Source organism: Plodia interpunctella, chromosome 16, assembly GCF_027563975.2.
Source record: "Plodia interpunctella isolate USDA-ARS_2022_Savannah chromosome 16, ilPloInte3.2, whole genome shotgun sequence".
Lineage (NCBI taxonomy): Eukaryota > Metazoa > Arthropoda > Insecta > Lepidoptera > Pyralidae > Plodia > Plodia interpunctella.
The window spans coordinates 7,343,072-7,365,079 of NC_071309.1; the positions used below are offsets into that span (position 1 = coordinate 7,343,072).

General features: G+C 37.6%; 2 protein-coding genes across 13 annotated transcripts in view; one reads left to right on the forward strand and one right to left on the reverse strand.

Moving 5' to 3' along the window:
- Window positions 1-42: 42 nt before the first annotated feature.
- Window positions 43-6,541, forward strand: LOC128676315 (poly(ADP-ribose) glycohydrolase-like). 3 transcript variants are annotated; one of them, XM_053756364.2, is made up of 13 exons: window positions 43-123; window positions 333-661; window positions 769-921; window positions 1,320-1,429; window positions 1,689-1,835; window positions 2,190-2,272; window positions 2,382-2,544; window positions 3,052-3,182; window positions 3,692-3,879; window positions 4,124-4,237; window positions 4,505-4,634; window positions 4,990-5,132; window positions 6,141-6,541. In XM_053756364.2, the coding sequence occupies exons 1-13, from the start codon at window positions 120-122 to the stop codon at window positions 6,498-6,500; spliced, it is 2,055 nt and encodes a 684-aa protein (XP_053612339.1). In that variant the 5' UTR covers window positions 43-119; the 3' UTR covers window positions 6,501-6,541. The 3 variants fall into 3 exon arrangements, with proteins under 3 accessions (XP_053612339.1, XP_053612340.1, XP_053612341.1); XM_053756365.1 differs by having other exon boundaries at window positions 63-170; XM_053756366.1 differs by having other exon boundaries at window positions 107-249.
- Window positions 6,542-7,291: 750 nt separating this feature from the next.
- bru3 (bruno 3) overlaps window positions 7,292-22,008 on the reverse strand; it is a 616,612-nt gene continuing 601,895 nt past the window's right edge. For 5 of the 10 annotated variants that reach the window (XM_053757110.2, XM_053757104.2, XM_053757111.1 and 2 more), the window contains 8 exons: window positions 21,644-21,802; window positions 20,871-20,985; window positions 19,279-19,464; window positions 18,521-18,613; window positions 16,992-17,069; window positions 15,079-15,255; window positions 14,501-14,667; window positions 7,292-14,095 (listed from right to left, as the gene is read on the reverse strand). In XM_053757110.2, coding sequence (XP_053613085.1) covers window positions 14,540-14,667; window positions 15,079-15,255; window positions 16,992-17,069; window positions 18,521-18,613; window positions 19,279-19,464; window positions 20,871-20,985; window positions 21,644-21,802 — 936 coding nt within the window. In that variant the 3' untranslated portion in view covers window positions 7,292-14,095; window positions 14,501-14,539. The remainder of the gene's footprint in view (window positions 14,096-14,500; window positions 14,668-15,078; window positions 15,256-16,991; window positions 17,070-18,520; window positions 18,614-19,278; window positions 19,465-20,870; window positions 20,986-21,643; window positions 21,803-22,008) is intronic. The other 5 variants (XM_053757107.1, XM_053757114.2, XM_053757105.2 and 2 more) reach the window with 5 other exon arrangements.

Here is a 22,008-nt window from a genome sequence, read left to right on the forward strand (position 1 = left end):
CTAATTCTTGTTTTATTATCATTGTCAATGTCAGCCAAGTGTCAGTTTTGAAGTTTGAAGGCGCAATGTAGGTTAGGTAGTTCTATCTAGTTACTAAATCTACCTAAACAAACAAGCTAATGTGTAAGTTAAGTTATTCGCGACAATTTTATTTTATTAAATATAAATAGGTAATATAAATAGATTGTGATTCCATAAATGTATGTCAGAAATTTACTTCTACATTGCGTAGTATTGTGAAAATATATTGTTAGTTTTCGTAACATTATGATTGACTTCATCGACTTTAATATCCAAAGAGATTCCTATATATAAACATTGTTATCGTTTAGTTCCAGGCCAGTATAGTTTAACACGCAGTCGATGCTATTATTTCGTGCGAAATATATCAAACGTTATGGAATCAAGCTCGTCTACAGGAAAATCTGAAACCTGGAGGGGTGTTCCTATGACAGAAATTTTGGGTGCTCAGTCGCCTTGGACCGCTCCTGAGTTTCCCCTTGTGTCACCGTCTTACAATCACTCTGTGTTATATCATGTTCCCAGTAATGGTACTGTATCTACGGACACACCACCAAAACCACAGATAGGAACAGAAAAATGGGACCATGGTTTTGTTAGAATGCCATTCTCGAGTAGTAGTTTGTATCCGGTTGTAGATGTAAGTGTCCTAATTGTTTGTTAATTTCTATGATAACTTTAATTTCGATTATAATAACTAACATTAATATAATAATATTAATTTTTCTTAAGCTTTGTTCTTTGTAGGAAAATGGTGAGACCCAATTAAAGAAGAGATGGCCCATGATTCAGGAAGCACTCAGAAAACCCATACGTAACAGCTCAGATTTAGCTAATGCAATCTTATCATATAACAGTAGAAATAAATGGTCATTCCGGTCACTTCATAAATTGTTTCAGGTAATAATTAAATAAATTTTTCATAGAATTGTCCGTAAAATTTTTGACGACCTCGGTGGCGCAGTGGTAAAGTTCTTGCCACTGAACCGAGAGGTCCCGGGTTCGATCCCCGGTCGGGTCATGATGGAAAATGATCTTTTTCTGATTGGCCCGGGTCTTGGATGTTTATTTATATATGTATCTATTTATAAAATATAGTATCGTTGAGTTAGTATCCCATAACACAAGTCTCGAACTTACTTTGGGGCTAGCTCAATCTGTGTGATTTGTCCTAATATATTTAAAAAAAAATATTTAATATATTAAAAAAAAAAAAAATTTACTAATTTACATTGAGATCACTGATTGTTTCACAAATTGAGTTTGGTGTGAACATTTTAACACTGATAACTTTTCAGCAATTAGAAGCAGAGGAATCACAAGTGTTCTTTGATGTTACTTTGCCAGAAATAATCAAATTAGCACTGGCATTACCAAAATTGATCCGGGCACCAATACCTTTACTAAGGTGGGTTAAAAAATGTTTGTCATATAGAAGTATTACCAGAATACTTTTACCAAAGGATCATCAACAATACAAATTGTATTGTCAAAATAATGAGTAGCAATATTAATTTGGGCCCTGTGCTCTGATGCACAACAAGCGAGGAAGAAAATGTCCGGATAAAGATAATGTTAAAAGAATAAAATGAATGACAAAAAAAATATGCATTTTGTATGCAATTATGCATACATTCTTTTGAGCAATAAATGTTTTCATGTTTCAGGCATCATAAGAATTACTCCATATCATTGTCGCAGCAACAGATTGCTAGTTTGCTGGCCAATGCATTTCTTTGCACATTCCCGAGGCGAAATAGCAACAAAAAGTCGACCAAGGAATACACATATTTTCCAAATATAAATTTTAGTTCGTAAGTAAAATTAAATTCTACACATTAACAGAATTAAATATTTCTAGTATAGTTTTATTGACTGCTTTGTGCTACAATAACATTGTGCGACACTTTCATTGCAAAATGTTGCCAATTTTATTGCTCAATATTGTTTATAAAATGTAGTGCTAACTACAAAAAATATTTAACAAGTTTTTGGTACCCACTATAGTAACTAGAAACTGAAAATAAGTAACAAAAAAATATGGTGTAAGACACCCATCTAACATTTTTTTATTATTTTCATTCATTATTAATTAATTTATTGAATTTGCATAGCATGACCCTTGTTTCCTACATAATTTTCGTACCTCATTTAATTAATTGTTTCAGATTATATGAAGCATCGTCAATGAATTGTGTCTTGGAAAAGTTGAAATGTTTATGCCACTATTTCAGAAGAGTTTGTTCTCAAGGTGATATTTATGATTCATATTTTGTCGTTTATTATAAATAGTTTAATGAACATGTAGAGAGAACAAGTGAGTTTTCGACGTCAATAATACAGTGTTGGTTGAAGTACAGTGCCTGTCGGTGTGCTCACGTTCACCCGCCGCCACGTGCCGCAGGACAGACACCCGCACTGGGCCACGTCTCGCCGACAACTGGCCGCCATTCCTATACATGTCGACTCGGGGACTACGATAGAAGAAGCATATGGATTGATACAATTTGACTTTGCTAATAAGTACGTAATTATATCTTTTTTCTTTTCAATTTTTATTTTCTACGATTTTGATCTTTGTTATTTTGATAATCGACATCAATAGCTATTCGTGTCTCAATGCCTCCACTAGTTTTCTCCACAAAATCTTTATTTGAACTCTCTTATTGACTTACAATTAAAAAAAAAAAAATACGCACAAAAACGTGCCGACTTCGAAAGCGAATTAGATGACGAAGAGACGCAACAAACTTCACTGCAACTAACTTACGCAGTGAAGTTTAGCTTTCAGGATAAAAAACAATCTTTTTTTTATCAAATTTCATCAAAATCCATAAAATTTTCGCTTAAACGTGTAACAAACATTCCCACGTTTAGCGGTTCCCTGTTCAAATCTCTCAAGCCCACACAACCTACCCTGCGTGAAGGCGTTCGAAATTCGACTAGGAACCAAATAAAATAGGTCTGTCGGCTGTGGTACCAAGTGTACATGACACATATGTACTTTTAAATTCATTGATACTGTTTCAGGTACATTGGAGGCGGTGTGCTAGGCCATGGTTGTGTGCAAGAAGAAATCCGCTTCGTTATCTGTCCCGAGCTGATGATATCCATGCTTTTCACAGAGATGCTGCAGCCAGATGAAGCCTTAATAGTGATTGGTAACCAATACGGAATTTACATAATTTAGTTGTTGTTCCGCCTTAGAATAGCACTACGCTCCGTTTTTGCGCAGTCGTGTAGTAAAGAACATGTTTTTTCAGGATCTGGAACTGGTCTTCTGATAGATTTTCACAACGATACCTGACCTGGTATAAGTTTTACTTACTATACCAGCAGTTGCTCCAGCAGCGACAAAAAGTAGCCTATGTGATTTCAAAGCTACAAAGTACTAGCATTACGTAATGATCCATAACCAAGTTAGTCGCCGGTTTACTGTAAGAGATCCCTACATGGGATAAGTCCGCCGTTGTATGTTACTACAAAAAACAAACAAGTGTAGCTATTGCCCTGATCTATCCCAAATTTCGTCAAAATCGGCGGTTTAGCTGTAAAGCGTGACAGATAGACTTCTGCATTTATAAATTAGTATGGATGTTTAGTATGAACTTGAAAATGTGTATTAAGGGCAATCTTTATTTAGTTGTGGATTAAATAGCTTTCTCAACAGGTTGCGAGCGGTACAGCAACTATTCGGGCTACGGCAATAGTTTCGAGTTCGCCGGGGACCACCGTGACGCCACACCCTACGACTCCAGCGGGCGACGCCGCTGCGCCGTGCTGGCGGTGGACGCCATGCCCTTCGGAAGGAAACTAGTGGAGTTCCAGCCTGAGAAGATCTCTAGAGAGCTGTTAAAGGTCAGTCTCTTTCATCCTACTTTTGGTGTTAGTGGAAATCCAACCTGAGAATTGGTCTATTCACCATTTCACTTATTATAGAGTCGATTCGCGATGAGACGCAGCTAACCAATCACATTGCGGTGTGGTACATAATCGTTGCGTCACAATGGCGCACTGTGATTGGCTAGCTGGACGCAACTAGTGGCATTCAACGTCACTGCGAATAAATATGTTTTATTAAACTGGTGTGGTGTTGTTACAGGTGTGGGTGGGTGTGTCATTTGACACGGAGGCTGACCCCACCTGTACCCAGTACCCGGGCGTGGCAACCGGCAACTGGGGCTGCGGGGCCTTCGGCGGGACCCCTAGACTCAAGGTAGCTATCCTTACACGTCTGTCTTTTTGTATGAAACGCTCTGGCCACGTGGTCAGACTTCCTTTATCAGACCTATCGGATGACATGATTTTTTTTCCCTGTTGGTTCGATTATCTGAAACTATATAAATCATAAACTTCAGCAAATAAAATTTAAAAAAAGTTAGTGCTAAATCCTGTTAATATAAATTATGTAGTTATGCGTTCGAAGCGCGAAAGTTTAAAAAACACAATTGTATTGCAAATAAATTTATGAATAAATACGTAGGCGCTGCTTCAACTGATGGCGTGCGCGCAGGCGCGGAGGCCAATGGCGTACTTCACATTCGGAGATGCAGACCTGCGGGACGATATCGTGGACATTTATAATCTGTTGACGAGAAATAATGTCACTGTGGGTGAGTGTTAAAATTATGCCAACCAGCACACTAGCGTCACCATAAATGCTTAGCTTATACGTAATTATCGAACAGATAGCGTTAAAAATTGTGTTTCACAAGTGTTGGATACGGCTTAACTTCAAACAGATTTATCTATCAGTTAGTTTATCTTTCAGATAACAATATGATAGTTTATAAGAAAGTTGTGAATCAGGCCCTAAGTATCTATAATTACTAATATTATAAGTCTGTCTGTTATGTTTTCGATTTTGATGAATTTTGTAATACATACAATTGAGGACCCGAAGACAAACATAAGCTACAGACATTATATTAAACAGACTTAATTAGATTTGAAATTTTATATTTACAGGACAATTATTTGAATACATAGTGAGATATTCGGAACCATCGGACGTGAGCCGCGGGGACCTGTACACATTTCTTCCTCAACTGTTGCAGCCGAGAGCGCCAGATCCGAAGCCACAACAATGCTCCGTTGAAGCTATGGACATTGTAAGTTTGTCGTATGTTTTGAATTTGACTGTATGTATTATACGTAGCTACGTATAATAAAGTAATAGTATTTTATTTATATGAGAAACGTCGAGAATTTATAGCATTCTTGAATGTAAAAGAAGACATTTTCAAAGGGAAAAAAAACATAGGCTGTAAGTAATATTATTTAGTTATTTGTTGTACATTTTAGCAAATACTTATATATACTCAAATTGTTACGCTGTTTTAAGTGTTTATCTAGTTTAAGTTGGAATTTAGTAAGCTTGGCCGGTCTGGTATAGATGAAATATTATAGTTTTCAGATCGACCTGGGTCTTAGATTTTTATCTAAGCGAGTTCTCTCACTGACCTTAAAGCCATGGCATTCTCTCGCACTGGCCTCTCAGACACTTCACTATAATCTCAAAGCAACAACTGTCGGGTGCACACACCGACAACGTAATGCACTTTCACTTTCCTAATAAAATAACCTCAAAGACACCCGACCACTCTGCGCCACAGCGCCAAAGCTAATGAACTCTCAAGAAGACAACGCCCACCGAACGAAAGATTTGAATCCGACTCTTGTTCAACCGTTTCATTCATTTCATTCGTTCGTTAACTGAATTGACAACTAACTATTTTCATTTTACCAAAGGCAAACTGTCACATGTCAGTGTGACAATATCGCGTCTTGAATTAAATCAGTCAACAAACCAAACTAGATGGCGTTAGTAGTTACTTTTAATTTAACACTCCGACATATAATAGGGCATCGTTGAGTTAGTATCCCATAACACAAGTGTCTAATTTATTTTGTGGTATAGCTTGACCATAAAGATTAGAAATTGATTAAAGTGGTACTAAACATTTTCCATACAAAATTGTTGCCATACTTCAGCATTTTACGCCAAAAATGCCGCCAGCTACGATGCATTTAGCGCTCTCATTTTTTGTCTACTCTTTATGGTCAAGCTTTATTTATTATTATTTATTTATTGTTATTTTATTTTCTTCAAACTCCAGAGCTCAGAGGAGCAGTTAATAACGAGCAGCATAGAACGGGAATTACTCAACAACTCACCTGATCTGTTTTCACAAGAGGATCACTACGGCGGAGTGGTCGTCGAAACAAAAGCCGTTGAACCGAAAACCGTCGAACCAACGACCAGTGACCACGTCGCCGACAAAACGAAATCGTTATTCGAAAAGATGGATGAATTCGATGAACAGAATTGTAAGTTGAATTTGAACATTTCCCGGAGTTGTGTGAAACGAGAATCGCGCTCCGCAGACGTGTCCATGGATAGAGCAGATTCACCCAAACATGTCAAAAAGAAGGCAAATTTAAAAATTACAGATTATTTTAATAAAAGTTCTAGTTGATGAAATCAAAATGTAGTAAATAAAATGTATTTTTTATACAATACTTTTCTTTTATTTCATAAGCATGTAGCCGTAGCTTCACGGTCCCAACCAAAATATACATTTACTTGCAAAATGGGCCAGCGGATACTTGTGTGAATTTAGTCGGGTTGAACACTTCAACATTTATATAAAATCAGATGTAGTAACTGTTACTGTTTATTTTCAATATAAATTATGTGAAAGGCGACACTATTGCGGTACTCACAAAATCTCGTGCTAGCCCGCCCCACAAGAACTTCGACGTACGATAATAATATAGATAAAAAAACTTGTGTCTATAGTTTAATTATCCGCTAAGGTCAGTTTAGATCTTCCCTTACCGTATCTTACGCAGATTGTGATGTCAATAGTTTTAAAACTTCATCATTAATCTGTAAAAGTTGAAATTGCTTGAGTTGGCTTGGCTTTTTAATTTCTGGAACGCGCCGTGCGTGTTGCAACCCAGTTTTAGATCATTCTGCACAACACGATCTCAGACTAATTTTCCTTACGTAATTGTAATAGAAAAATGCCGACACCATACATTGTTTTAAAAATACGTCGTAAATCTGTAAAAGTTGAGGCACCTCGAGTTGATTGTTTATGTTTTGGAATCGCGCCATGCGTGTTATATCTCTGTTTTGTACAACACGCTAGGTCTATTTCCTGCAGCGATAGTGTTATTAGTATCCATGAAGTTTTATTACGCCTTTACACATCAATTCTGTAAGGTAGGGGTAAAATGGCGAGCAAGAGAAACACGCACCTAATATAATTAAAATTATTTATTATCCTTCATCATATTTCTAGCATACTAAACGTAATAAGTGTATAAATAATTGAATAGTAATTTAGTTTTGAAATATTTCAGCAATTTACATATTAATAACTCGATAATAGGTTTAAACGTTCATTAACTAAATTAGACATGCAAAGTAGGCGAATTATTATTGTATTAGTTTCATAATGTGTGGTCTACAAACCCAGACCATATTTGGCTACGTCAGATTATTCTAAACTAATGATCAATAAATATAATTTAAACTGAACAATTTACTAGCGACTGTCCGAAGTGACCATATTCTCTCTTATTTTACAAATCTTTGGCGAACTATAACAATATACGAGAATAAACATTTCAATAGCTAGCTATCAGCTCTGAATTCAACTCTGTTTGCACATTGTACGTCAAACCAATGGTGCTAATCAATTTGTACCTTAACACTAGCTCATACAGTTTTGCAAACGTTTAACACCAATTCGAATACTTGGCCGCCATTTATTATATATTTACATCCAGTATTTTCACATTAATAAGTTAACGTTTATACATGAGACTGTGTGTGTTTATAGCAAACAATGCCAGCTCTATACGCTTGTCTAAACACGGCAACATTTTAAGAATGCACAGTACAATCAGGTAGAGAGTGCAAGTGTGTTTTGGTGATTAGGGTTTAGAGCCTGCATTAATTGACAAGTTTCGACAATAAGGGACAGACAACAAATACACACATGAGTATCAATAATGTCTCCTCAACAGTGTACGTGGGACAGGTCACAAATGTTTTGAAAATCCTATTATCTATTAATGACGACCTCGTATCCGATTGAAGAAACGGGGGTTGTTAGGAAGTTGCTATGATTGCCAAACTTAACTTTATTGTCATTTAAACCTATTTGAAACAAATAAACATGGAATACGATATCTATACGAGCCAGTTTGTCAATCATAGTTGCGTTAACATTAGCGCGCAGTTAGTCTGCTTTGTGATATAACTTAAACTTTTTACAATATTTGTGCCAAAGGTATCGGCTGCGTAGGACGCCTAGAAACAAAATGCAACGTGAAGGAGTTGCGTAACATACAGTAGGTTCAATGGACGATCATTAAGCGTATATCACAGACGCCGCGTGGCGTCCCCTTGCTACACGCCCTTTCTTCCGAATCATTCGATTTATCAATCCTTACTATTGTTTAATCTTAAATCTCTGCAATCGATACGAATCATTCCGAATAAAGGAGCCGCTTCTATAGTTTGCATTCTTAAACTATTCCAATATAAGTTATCCAGAACAATGTTGTCAGGTTACGAGTCAAGTCGGGTCACGCTAGCTATATTCTTGGACGACTCGCCCGAACCGAGGTTCTAACCACCTATTTTATAAAACTTGTAAGTAGACTGAGACTAAAAGCTATCCTAACCCCAGTTCGAAGCTGTATAGAGGGCGTTTTGATCGCAAATATCAGAATTATTCTCAAATAAGAATGAGATTCTCGGCACGCTGGCTCAGAAATGTAATCGATTGTAAAAATATTCAGACAGATTTCATTACCTCCGGAAAACCTTAATACTTCGCGTTTAATCCAACTGCTAATTTGGATTGAAGAATATGAAAATCCTAAAGATAGGTTGGATCAAAACGTGATTCCCTTTCGAGCCCGACATAGCTATGTCGCCCATTAAATTAGCCTTACGTTATAAAATTCGGCCTGTTAATCTAAAACGGTTAATGATTATGATTTTCACTTAGCATTAACAGCGACACCCTGTCACCCGCCCGAGACCCTCGGGGCAAAAGGCTAGTAAGCTCCTAAAGATATGACGTCATTATGTATGTACAATCGAGTATGGGACTAATATACACGTCCGCATCGAAACGGACTGACGTCCATGGGTCACTTGTGACTAAGACACTATCAAAAACTTCTAGATTGTTCTATACTGTCTCCAAGCGTCCAAATCTATTGCGAACAGAATAATACATTTGATCATAAGCGGTTTAGAGATCTGTACGGACGGCGCAAAATTTTCATATCACCTTTCGAGTTGCACTCCGGTTACAGTAGCGCAACTCTCGCGGCGTTAACAATCGAACAGCAGAACTACTACGCGTACTACGCGTGAGTTACCTTACTTCATACACTTTCATTAACTCGCTTACTATTAACTTTAAACTTCTAACTTAACCAAACGGTTATACCATTCATAACTCGTGCTACAATCCTATACCAATAAATTATTTCAATAAATCTTATTCTAGGGAATTACTACGAATGAAATGAGACAATATTCTGGATAACTTATCAAAAATGTGACACAGCAAAGTATGCTATACTATAACAAAGACAGGATATCTTCAATATTCAGTAACTTATCAAGTAATGAAGGTAGTTCCAGAAAATGTTCTTTAGGACGTTTAGTGAGTCATGATTTTTAGAATAAAAGTCGACAAATAAAATAACCTAAATGAACTTATACATTATTAAGTAGTTAAGATTTATACTGTGGTGTACAAAGAGAATTAAATAGATAAACATGTGCTTGAAGCTAAACTATGCTAAGCGATAGAAAAAATAAATAAACAGAAAGAGATATGACTAGACCTTTTGTTTCATTCTAAGACCTACAATTCATAAAAGCACTATGCGCCTCTCTCCATATTTAATATATAAATAGATATAATATGATTAGTTATTCCGAATCCTAAGTTTTGTTTTTTTTTCTGATTAAAATATTGGCATTCATCTTACTGACTAGCATCGAACGGTGTGAGTGTTGTGTACTCCAGTCGTGGCGTGCGCGTGCGCGTCGCGACCACCATCCGACGATGAGACTAACTAGTTGCCTAAAACGATCCGTTTTCGATCAGACCTTTACAACGATTCAAACGTCCTTGAGTGCATCGAAAATGTCGTCTACGCGAGCTCTGCGACGTCAAGAATGCGAACGATATAAACATTTTTATAAAATTTTAGGAGTTAAATAGTTTTAAGAAATTCGATTTCGTAATACTAATGTTTACCGATCTGTGTTCTGTGGTGACCGCCGCCGTCGTGTTCTCTCCAGGGATCCACCGCACTCTAAAACTAGCAATCCGTATGTGAACAAAACGCTTATATAGAAACTTCTCAATTAGAATATTTAATCATCAGGCTTTTCCGTCTGAAGAACGCGCGACAACAGCGGCGTCTGATAGATGTGATGACAAGTGAATGAGGATACTTCAGTAATACGAGTAGCTAATTTGGAATGGAAATGCTCGCGGGTGTGCAACAACAAAAACGGCAAAGCGTGAAGTGTTGCCGTCGCGGATGGGCAGGATGAAGTGAGGATGAGTCGGTTACGCTACGAGTACGAGAAGTATAAAAGTCGCGACAGACTATAGTGGACCCGAAAGACAGGCGACGCGAGCGCCGCCGACGGGCGATCGAGCCGTAGTCTAAACAGAGAGGCAAAACCTGCCTACATGAAAAATATTTAGATACATTTTAAATAATTGCAAAGCATACCCTGTATCCTAGAATCACTTTTATGGGCGATTGTTTTTTTACATTCAGAGAGGACTCATTAATCTATTACAAACGTTCGCGTCACCGCAATATATCTTTAGGGAATTTAATTTTAATCAGTATAAAGATATAAGTACATAATATTAGGTATTAATGACCGGGGCGCTGTACCCACCATCCACCGCGCCCCGGGCGTTTACTTCTACTTTACCCACGAGGTGATATTATCGATAATCGATATACTAAGTATACGTGTTTCGGTTTTGGCATCGATTTATCTGTAACCTAAATAGCGCGCGGCGCGGATGCCGCCGCCGCTCCGCTGCACTCTCCGCTCCTCGACCGAGCTCGGCTCTCACTCCCCAGGGTTATATAACCGGAAATAATCTTCAAGTGTTATAAGATTTCATTACACAACACTATACTGAATTTTTATGTACCTACATGTGGGTATGTTACGATATTTTCTGATATTACTCAAATTATCAACAGACCCTTTAGTTTAGGTACACGTGATGAGGCCGGCTCTGCAGTCGGTTAACGAAACGAGACCACGTCGACGAATTTATCTAGAAAGGTAACTTAACAAACACGAATAAATTAAAAATGCTTCCAGAACAAAAAACGATGGTAAAACAATTTAAAAAGCTTAACGATATTGCACAATTGTGAGTTCGAAATAATATACTAGACTTAACGACAATTTAGTGTATCGTATGCACTCTGCCAACACGTAAATCAAACACCTAAAACTAGAATACTTTATCAATATAATATAATTATATTTGTGTAAATATAAAATTCTATGTCTTGTGGTGAGTGTAATATTTGACTAGAGGCGGGCGGCGTGGCGTCCGGCGTCCGGCGGTCGGGCGACCGTCCGGTCCGGCGCGCGCTCGCGGACTTCGGGCGGCGGGCCGTGCCGGACCGGGTCGGGACTCTCAGCAAATTACCCCACGCTTTATTTCTTATGGTTTGATCTGAATAATTTATATTTATAAACTATGTATATATATCTTAAAATTTTAAATAATTTCTTTATACTTAGGTTTGCCATTAATGTTTGGCTAACTTTGCGCATCACACTGCACGTAGTCTACTGAATACGTAACAAATAGGTCGTGGTTATTTAGAAACAACCACTACTGTTTGTGTTGTGTATTTTTGAAAAATTAAATTAAAGTTGTGAGGGATGATCTCCCTCTGCAAGCCCCGGCCCGGCCGGCGGAGCGGCGCCCGCGCATCCCGTCCAACATTCAACTCCGGCGACCCGGGCACAAACCCGCCCGCGCGCACACTATATATCTAAGGTATCTCAGTGTAATTTTATATTTATATTGGTACTTTTTGATTATGAACCTATTTTTGTCAGTATAGAAATTACACTAGTTTTGTAATCAGATCGCGTTGTCTGCACTGTTGTCTCTCCGGTCGCGGTTTGCCACATTTATTGTTTAATACCTTAACACGAATAGTTTATAATATGAATAGACACACACACACGAGTGCACAAAATAAATTTGGGGAAGCACGCTCTTGAATTGACTTCGCGTTGCAGCGAGTGCTGCGCCCCCCGCCTCCCGCCGCATGCCCTTCTGCATCCAACAAATACTCATAACATATTCCACAATAACTCGTTAATCCAAAAGGTTAATATTCCTGTCCACAATTTGTGATATTTCCTGAAGATTTCCAAATTTTTGTATAAAAATAATGTTTTTTTTTTCTTTATATTGAAAATGACAGAAAATATCGCAAAATATGCCTCTGTAATTTTCCTATCTGAATCTGGTTTATTATAAAGTGATTTTATGAAGATTTATTCACAAATGTTTTGTACAAACTTCAACAAAAAACATTTTTTTATATTTGTAGGTGACAGGGCATAGCGCGGAGGACGGTGGGCACACAGAGCGCAACATTTAGCAATAGAGACGAACGGCCTGTACAGTCCATTATGTTGATATTATACTTTTTATATCACAGCCCATTTGGAATTTACAACACATAATAACACGTTCTTTTGAAACGAAGGCCTAAGTATTCGGTCTTGTTGAAGTGCACTTTGATTTGTACACAGCGTTAAATACAAACATTAAATTTTGTTAACAATATCCTTCACTAACATGTACTTAGTTTGTGAGCGCCGGGCGTACCAGGGACAGAGGCATTAGTGCGGATTCGCAATTCACTTGCCACTGAATCTTTTAACAGTAAGATGCAATCATCCAATTACAGTAAGTAGGACATTGTCATGCGTCGACAACCACATCGCAATGTCCTTGGTTGTCTGCGTGTCATTGCGATAAGATTTGACAGTGAAAAGTACATTGCAACCCGCAGTAAGACCAGTAAGACCTCAGATGTGAGCGGACGGTGCTGTCCGTGGTATTGCCAATCGTATGCGGCAGGGCTACGGGTTTGACTGAGACGGGAATTCGACATTGCAACAGAAAAATCTACGAGTCTCAATTGAGATAGGACAAAAGGCAGCTGAATCTCGCCTCATTCAAACGGAGGATTATACTAACAAGGCAGCATTTACAGGAGTTGTGGCGGCTGCCGTGTGGTACACCCCAGCTTATTATACAGACACACACATAATAGAATATAACAAAATATAGGACATATTTATATTCTCCAATTTTCATAGTGATCTATACCGAGCACTTATATTAGTGTGACCAGGTGGGAGACAACAGTGCCGCGAGGCGTCGTGGCGGGGCGCTGGCAGGGCCGCCATGCACGCGGCTCCTACGTCAGTAAGACACAGCGCGCCCCTGACGCTACAATTTTGTTGCAATATACAATAATTAAAATACATTCTTTCTTACATTTTCAACTTACTTAATAAATTCAGTTTGGCTTAATACAAGCAAATAACTAGTATAATAAATTTATGTTAAAGTTTCAGTTAAACATTAAGTACTTAGAAGTAGAAGTATGATTACGAATGACAAAATTTTTATAACGTGTCATTTTTAATAATAATAATAATCATCATAATTTAATCAAAGTTAATAAATTGTATATATAATAATATAATAGAGTAATTTAATGATTAATCGATAATGATAAGAATGAAGCATTCCTACGAGCTGATTTTTTAAAATTACTTTTAACTAATTTAGTATACTCGCCGAGAGGGCTTGCATAATTCTTTAGGTAAGAATGTAGGTAATGATATTTACTATACAATAAACGTGTAAATTCCTTAGAATGGTTGATAATGCGCGATCACGCGCGTCGCTGGCGAGTATGAGTACCATACACCGACCACCATCTGCGGCAACGAAACATTCACAAATGTAGCACATTATATTTTTTATAGCCTAGAATAGAAAAAAGAAATCAGCTGACAACACCTACACAAAAAAAGAGCAACTAGGGAAAAAAGTATCTCAGATTTATTTTCCAGATTTACTAGCGGCACACTACTTTTCTTTGTTTAAAGGCATTAACCATCCTTGAGAATTCTATTCTTACTTGACCTCTGACAAGTCTCTAGTCCTTTAGTCATGGAAGGATGCTAGTCCTATTCTATGCCGGAACCACAATGGTTTTAACCATACTTGGGAATTCTATTCTTGCTTGATCGCTGATAAGCCTATGTGTCCTTTAGTCATGGAAGGATGGTAGTCCTAGGCCAGAATCACAAGCCACGTGTAAAAGAAGAGTCGCAACTTACAAAAGACGCTGTGTGAATGCGCAGGGACGGCGTGTGTGGTTAATAAGGCCGGTTGGCGTCCTTGGGCCGCTTCAGCTGTACCTTCAGCCGCTTCATTCCGATCTGGAAGCCGTTCATCGCCTGGATGGCCGCCTGGGCCGAAGTCGGGTTGTCGAACGATACGAAGCCTGGAATTAGATCACGACAAATTTATTAATACATATACTTTCATACTAATATTAGGCCAGTTTGTAGCCTTTTGAAAAATTACTATATTATAATTTTAAAATTGTCATGAAAAGTACCTGTAAAGGTTGATAATTCGGTTTCTTAAAATGATTTGACTATAAAGAAATATCTATATTTTTGTAACGAATAAACTCAGACACTACTGAAATGATTTTGATGAAATCGGGCACGGATAGAGATTGAACATTTAGGAGTATAATATAGGTTATAACGATACGTAGTTTCTGTAAGTTTCGACTTTATCATATCAGCCAAAAAAAAAATCCATTGTCGGACTTTCTCAAAGACAGAAAACATTTGAAAGATACGCGCGAAATAAACCCCTTTTAATTGGCTAAAAAAAAGCTCACCAAAACATTTGCTCTGGTTGGTGGCGCGGTCGATGAAGACTTTGCTGCTGATCACATTCCCGAACGGCAGGAACATCTGCATCAGTTCGGCGTCGCCGAACTCCTGGGGCAGGTGGTAGATGAATAGGTTGCAGCCCTCGGGGCCCGAGATCGAGCAGCCTGGGAACATCAGGAAATCTTTAAAGAACTCACAAATCTGCCCTTTTACACCAACATTATTTTTCTTAATCTAGATTTAATTTTTGTTTTTTGTTTAGCTGTAATTTTTCTTCTTTATAAGCTAGCCAGTCAAGGAGACCGGGGCCAGCTTAAAAAAATACTTTTTTTTTTTTGAAGATTCGGCTGTCATTTTACAGCCTGCCCAATGTCAATGCCTTATTGGGAACGCTATTGTTGCCTATCAGCTGCCTGTCCCTTCACCGCCCCGTACGATATCAATGGGAAAAAATGGAATTGTCCTATTGTAAAGCGAAATAGTACGCCACTTGATTATAATTTTCCAAAAGGGTGTTGAAGTAACCTATTCGTTTTCTCCCGCGCGTCGATATTTCCCGAATAAGTACTACAATTTAGGGATCTTCAAGGCAAGAGTGTTTTAAAAAACAAAATATTTATTCTCAAAAAGTCGTAAACCAATTTAAACGTAGGTAATAAGTTTTGGGAGGGATGAAATTTAAGCAATATCCTAGTCTAATATTGTAACCTCTAGAAGCCTGTTCAATACTGAGCGAAATGGTCCTTAGAGCCGAATTGCATACGAGTAAGTCATTTTTAAAGAAAATTAAGTAAAGTAGTAGAGTCAAAGAATAGGACAATAAATCTCTTACAGTTCTCAGTTTTATTGGTTGTAACTTGCAAAATGTACAATATTGATACTGGAACTTTGTAACCAAATACGACAATAGAAATGAAACACAGAACATAAAACATGAAACATAGAGCAACAGATGAACAGACATCCACACAACGAGACAGACCGTAGAGAAGCTGTAGTGGTGAGATTGCTCATGTGTGTCATTGTACATGTAAATACAACAATAACTACATTCACTACATACATGTATGCAATGTCGAATGCCGCTCTCCAGCTTGTGATAGCTTCGAATTGTTATTTATTTTTGTGAAATAATTTAATGTTTTTTCAGTGATATATGAAGTCATACATGTGCAATGTGCACAGTTACTCACGGCTTTGTGATTCTTTGTTCACGTTAAGCTATATTGTATACCCGCGATATAAAATACAATACTTCCGTGGTCATCTTTGTTAGCAATCACTTATGCACTTCACCTTTACTTATTATGTGTGTTACAAATCATATAATAAACAATATTTGAATAATACAGAAAATCTCACATTTTTGGACATTTTACTTCAGAAATCACTGACATAATGCTGTTGTAAATTTTTTAGTAATGTAATTGGATGTCAAAAAATATTTACAATGTAATGTTAATTTTTGAAAATATATTTGAACTGTGATGTAGTTATTTCGAAAAAATGCATAAGTACATGAACTGGAAAGCGGTGAAACATTTAAAATTACATCGAAACATAGAGATAGAACATAGGAAAAGTTTCTGACAATAGGACCTGTGCAGACCGAGAAAGCTAGGACGATTTGTAATAAATAAATAAATAATATGGTGCACTTCAATACATCATTCAGATTTATGTGGTTCTCTTAGAGGTGACTATGTTGTCAACCACAACTATTAACTGGATTCAATTAATTTTGTGGTCTTACATCTTATAGCCTAAATGCTTTAAATTTTTGGTCTTACAACTTCATTGCTTTTCTGAACCGGTGCCAATTTATTTTGCCATTTATTTATGGATTATGCCAATCACATTAAAGTGTTAGCAGATCTTAGCTTTCCTCAGGCCGGGTTGAGCTCGGAGCTCCACTTACCTTCTCTCTGCGCGGGCGCAATAGTAGACATCGGTGGCGGAATGGGCTGCGGAAACTGGCCGTATACTGCCGGGTAAGCTGTCGAACATTAACGCACGTTTTCACAATTAACACCTAATCATCGCACACTTACATGCAAACATCTTGGGAACACTCAATATGAAGCTATATCGTTTGTAGCAATCTTTGAAGTTATTTTTTGGACGTCAATAAGTGTTGTGTTTCATCGTATCTAAATTGAATAAAGATTTTTGAATTTGATCGCATAACATTTTGGTGGTAATAATGCACAGATCACTGACTATAAAGTATAAACTATCCTAACATTATAAAATGAACTGTCGCGATTGTCTGTATAAAAGCGATAAACTCGAAAACAAAAACCGGAATTTTATAAGGATTTCATCAAGGGATAGTGTGATTCCAGAACACGACAGTGTAGAATATTTTTCAGGAATATTTAAATAGAATCAAGTTTCGCCCACGTGAGCCTAATATTCAAGGCTAAAAGAGGACTGATGACCATTTACATTGGTCAACACATACATATTATTAAGTAGAAAGTCAACACGGATAAACTTTAATTGATTATACGTAGTTATACTATTAATGAAACATTAAGTATTTTAATATAACGATGGGCGAAGCGTAATCGAAAAAAATAATTAGGTCCAAAAATAAGTTCGTAGGTCAATAATTTATCATCGGTCCCTGGGTGATATAATATGCAAGTAGATATAAATATACAAATTGATTATAAAGGACACCCAACACACAACTATCACAACTGTGAATAAATCAAAATGGCGTGACTATTTTATGACACGTCAGATAACAATTGATTGATATATTTTTGATGGAATATCAGCGAAAATCGAACGCAATCTCAAAAATGGGCTATTTTCCGTGTGAAAGCCGTGTTTTATAATGGAACACATATTTTCATTGCAGCTATCCATCAATTGTTATCTGTCATTCTAATAACAAAAAATATTGATTATTTATAATTCTGAATTTCTAAGTATAGAATGTGCTAGGTATTGTACCTATACTATTTGCTATATACACATTCTACATAGGTATGCAAAAAAAGACATATTGCTCGTATACACAACACACATATTAATAATATATACTACTCCATATAATATTTAGAATTAGGCATTGAAAAAATATGAGGCACCCATTTACCTACTACAAGCCTTAAAATTGGTAACAATTATACAACGACGGGTCTAATTAAAATTTAATTTTCTATAACTGCGAACACCAATGACCACGAATTTAGGTGGCTATTCCACAGCAAGATGATAAGTTTTCCTTTGCAACTAGTTTCTGTACTGCTGTGGAAGAGACACTCTCAATCTACAGTCTGTTTATAGTCATACAGTAAAACAAACATGCCTCGTTGTTATATATCTATTTAAATATTTTTCCGCTTGAGTTAGAAACGGACTGTAGTCTTGTGGTAAGGTTAAGCAGTGTGGAAGCGGTGTCTGGTAGGGATGGGTCATGCGTGCGTTACTCACCGACGCCGGGGAAGGGCTGCATGCCGGGGTAGGCCGCGTGCTGTAGGGCCGCTGCCTCACCATTGGGCAGGCCCTGCGCGGTCACTGGCACCGCTGTATACAAAACACCTGTTTATTACTCTATAACCACAGTTATGGAAAGATTTCGGTGTTGAAAGAAGCCGTCAGAGGATCTAGCTTTTTATACAAATTAGGGATCGGGAGGCTTGAATTGTGTTTGTTTTAGCATTCAACACCCCACGATTGCCTTGCGTAAATGTTTTCCCTAAATAGGGAGTATTACTGTGCATTTATCCCGCCAGAGTGCAGCACTCTATAGTAGGTAATCAAAATCAATGCCGCCTTTTGCTAAGTTGATGAAAACGTTTATTTTGCAGTACTTTATTAATCCTTTCATAATGTATGCATTCGTTTGTGTAAATATACAATACTGTAGCATATTCGGGTGCCGAAATATTGGGAAAAATCGTTTTCCATAAGATAAAAATACTTCGAAAACTATGGGATACGCCTCACGCTGTAAAATTTTCGAGCCAGTAAACGGTCGTAAAGAAGCTCGGAACACTTCACACGTGAAGACTTATTAAAATATGGACTTCATACAGGTAAAGAAGTCAAAATCAAGTTTATATCAGTTTATGACCACAGTTGACCAAATAATGCAGAACATAACCTATTTTCTCTATTCTTTATTATTCCATATTCCAAATGTTAAGAAAATGGCTAGTTTTTTTTCCATTTGAACATGGAACACTCACGTCCAGTAAAAGTCTGGTGGATGCCGTTGGTGTAGACAGCCTCCTGCGGCGGGGGCTGCCCGTTGGCGGTCTGCGCGGCCATGTTGAAGCCGGGCATGGTGGGGGACGGCAGCGAAGGCAGAGCCCCGTTCAGGGGCTGCGCGCCGCCCGTGCCTATCGCCAGCCCGGTGTAATTATCTGCGAATTATAATTATTAAAAAATATCATTAACTAAAGACGTCAATATCAGGAGATGGCTGGTAGACAATGCCTCAAGCTTATTCCGCCTTTTATATAATAAAGTCACATAAATAAAATCTCAATGTAGGAAAACCAACACTGTGTTTTCTTTTACTATTTATTCTATAAACTTGAAAGTTTGCTAGAAAGTATTTAAATGCTCACAAAAGACGGAACTATTTGTTCGTAGCAATAAAAGTCTATCGTAGACTTGCTACGCCGTAGCTGGTATGCTACGAAATTGTCTTGTGCCGTGCATATTGTGGTTTGTATCTTTTTCATTTTCCAAATAGAAATTTAGACGAGTTTGGACTAAGATATATAAACTCCTTAGACATCACCGCTGACATAAATAGCTCAGTGAGTTAATAAAGTCTACGTACGAAACTCGTATATGTTAAACTATTATTAGGTTTTTATTGGCCGTCGTCTGAGCAGCTGAGGCGCGATAAAATGACTGTTACGATGGAAACGCAATTTATCGTCTCAATACGACCGCGTTTACGAATGCAATTGTAACTCAAGCACAATATCATAATGTAAGCGGAAAGGAAAATAAAAGAAACGTTTCCATCGCTGCAGTTGAGATGGTTTCATAAATTGTCTACCATTTTGAAGCTATATTTTTACGTCTGCCACTAAAGTTACTAAAGTGATAAAAAAAAACATTTTCATAAATATGATTTCAGAATGGAGGGAGAAGAGGTAGGCATTGGACCAGCATAGAGATCAAAATGGCTGATAGTAAAAATGGAACAGCAGAGAGATCATAGTGATGATTGTTTAGAATCATATAATGACTGTTTAATAAAAACAGATAAGCTTTGAATAGGTTACGCAAGACCATAAATTTGATTGTTCTATAAATAGATATTGTTGCTGGCAACACAAGTTTTTTATTTTTGTATAAGGTTGTTGTTCTAAAAAAGAAGAAAACTACGGCTACGAACTCTGTCATGTGTTCCAATTAATATAAAAATAAAATACAATATCAACAAAAAAAAAATTGTGTTGCCAGCAACAGATATCACATGGGTTACTTGTCTTTTTGCCATACACCGTCGGACGAAGTCTCTCTCTCATCTCTGCTTTTTCCTAGTTACATCTACATTCGTTAAGCATCGGAGGTCAGGTTCCGCCATACAATAGGACCACTCCATATTCTCTTATCTTAAGCACCTGATAGGCAACAATAGCATTTCCAAGGGTTGAAGTCAGACAGGCGGTTATAAAAAAACAGTGGAATTTTCAAAATTTTAGGATTATTTTTTACGATGACTCCGGGCTTTGCAGCGTCACGGTCCCCGCACGAAAACATGCTGCGCAAAATGAAACAAAAGAGAAAGGCATTAAGAACTCGAGCTAGTAGTTACCAGAGGTGGGTGGGACGACGGAATTCGCCATACCGTTGAGCGCGTGCGACGCCAGCGCCGTCATCGGACTGATGTAGCCCTGAGCTGTGGCCGCCACCATCAGCGCGGCTTGTTGCTGCCAAAAAGAGAATATTAGGTAAACTTATTTATAAAATTGAGCAATTGTAAATTATATTCGTGATACAAGATTGATATATAAGAGATGGGAGGCTTTAGCCCAGCAAAAGATTTGTTTTTTATTTTAAAATAAGATGGCGATATTCAGTTTTAGATCTCGCAATAGTTTCGTTTTGGCATTAGTATATAAGAATTCAAATGATGTAGATTTTTTTGGCTTAACTTTTTTAATGGATGGTGGTCACAATTTTGGAGTTTATATTTTAGGTGGACCTCTTGAAATCAGTCGATTATTCATGAAATAAAAACAAACCAAATGTATGAACGTATGTATACGTTTTCGTCCTATATAGACGCTACAAAAATCTAAATTGCAACCATCACAATTTCGCATCGGACCATTAATAGATCTTGGTTTAAAGGCCATGTTGTGTGCTAGCAAGGTAGCTGATAACTTGAATTAACACATAGGGTACTTTTTATCTAGACAGTACTCGTTACCAGTAGGATTTGGTCAAAAAGTCGTTTTATATGTTACTGTGTTTAAAATAATGGAAGTATTTTTTTTTAATCACAACGTTTAAATAATTACAACTAAGAATAAACCGCGGGTAACACCGCGGGGTGCAGCTAGTGATACATAAAGTTGCAGATACCTGCTCTGTGATGACTTGTGCGTAGGTCCCGTAGGCGCCGAACTGGTTGAACACGAAGGGGTTGAGGAGGCTCATGTTGCCGGCCATCTGCTGCATCCGGCGCAGCTGTCGCTCCTTCTCCGTGTCAGCGAACTTCACCACGAGGCTTGAGGACGCGCCCTGGTAACAATAACGGAATTAAATTAATGCTTTTGCACAATTAAGTGGCGGTCCAATGGTTAGGACACAGGTTCTAATACTACTAGTGTCACGTGAGTTTGTTTACCAAGCTACATGTTTACATCGTCCATCACGTGTTTCCGGTGAAGGAAAACAATCGTGAGGAAACAGCACTTTAGTTGATAAGTTATCGTCTAGTATATATG

What these genes read in the sequence shown, in the direction of transcription:
- LOC128676315 (XM_053756364.2), top strand. An exon ending in TGAAGCCTTAATAGTGATTG is followed by an intron (nt 3,183 to 3,691) that starts GTAACCAATACG and finishes CTTTCTCAACAG; the next exon opens with GTTGCGAGCGGTACAGCAAC. An exon ending in GAGAAATAATGTCACTGTGG is followed by an intron (nt 4,635 to 4,989) that starts GTGAGTGTTAAA and finishes TTATATTTACAG; the next exon opens with GACAATTATTTGAATACATA.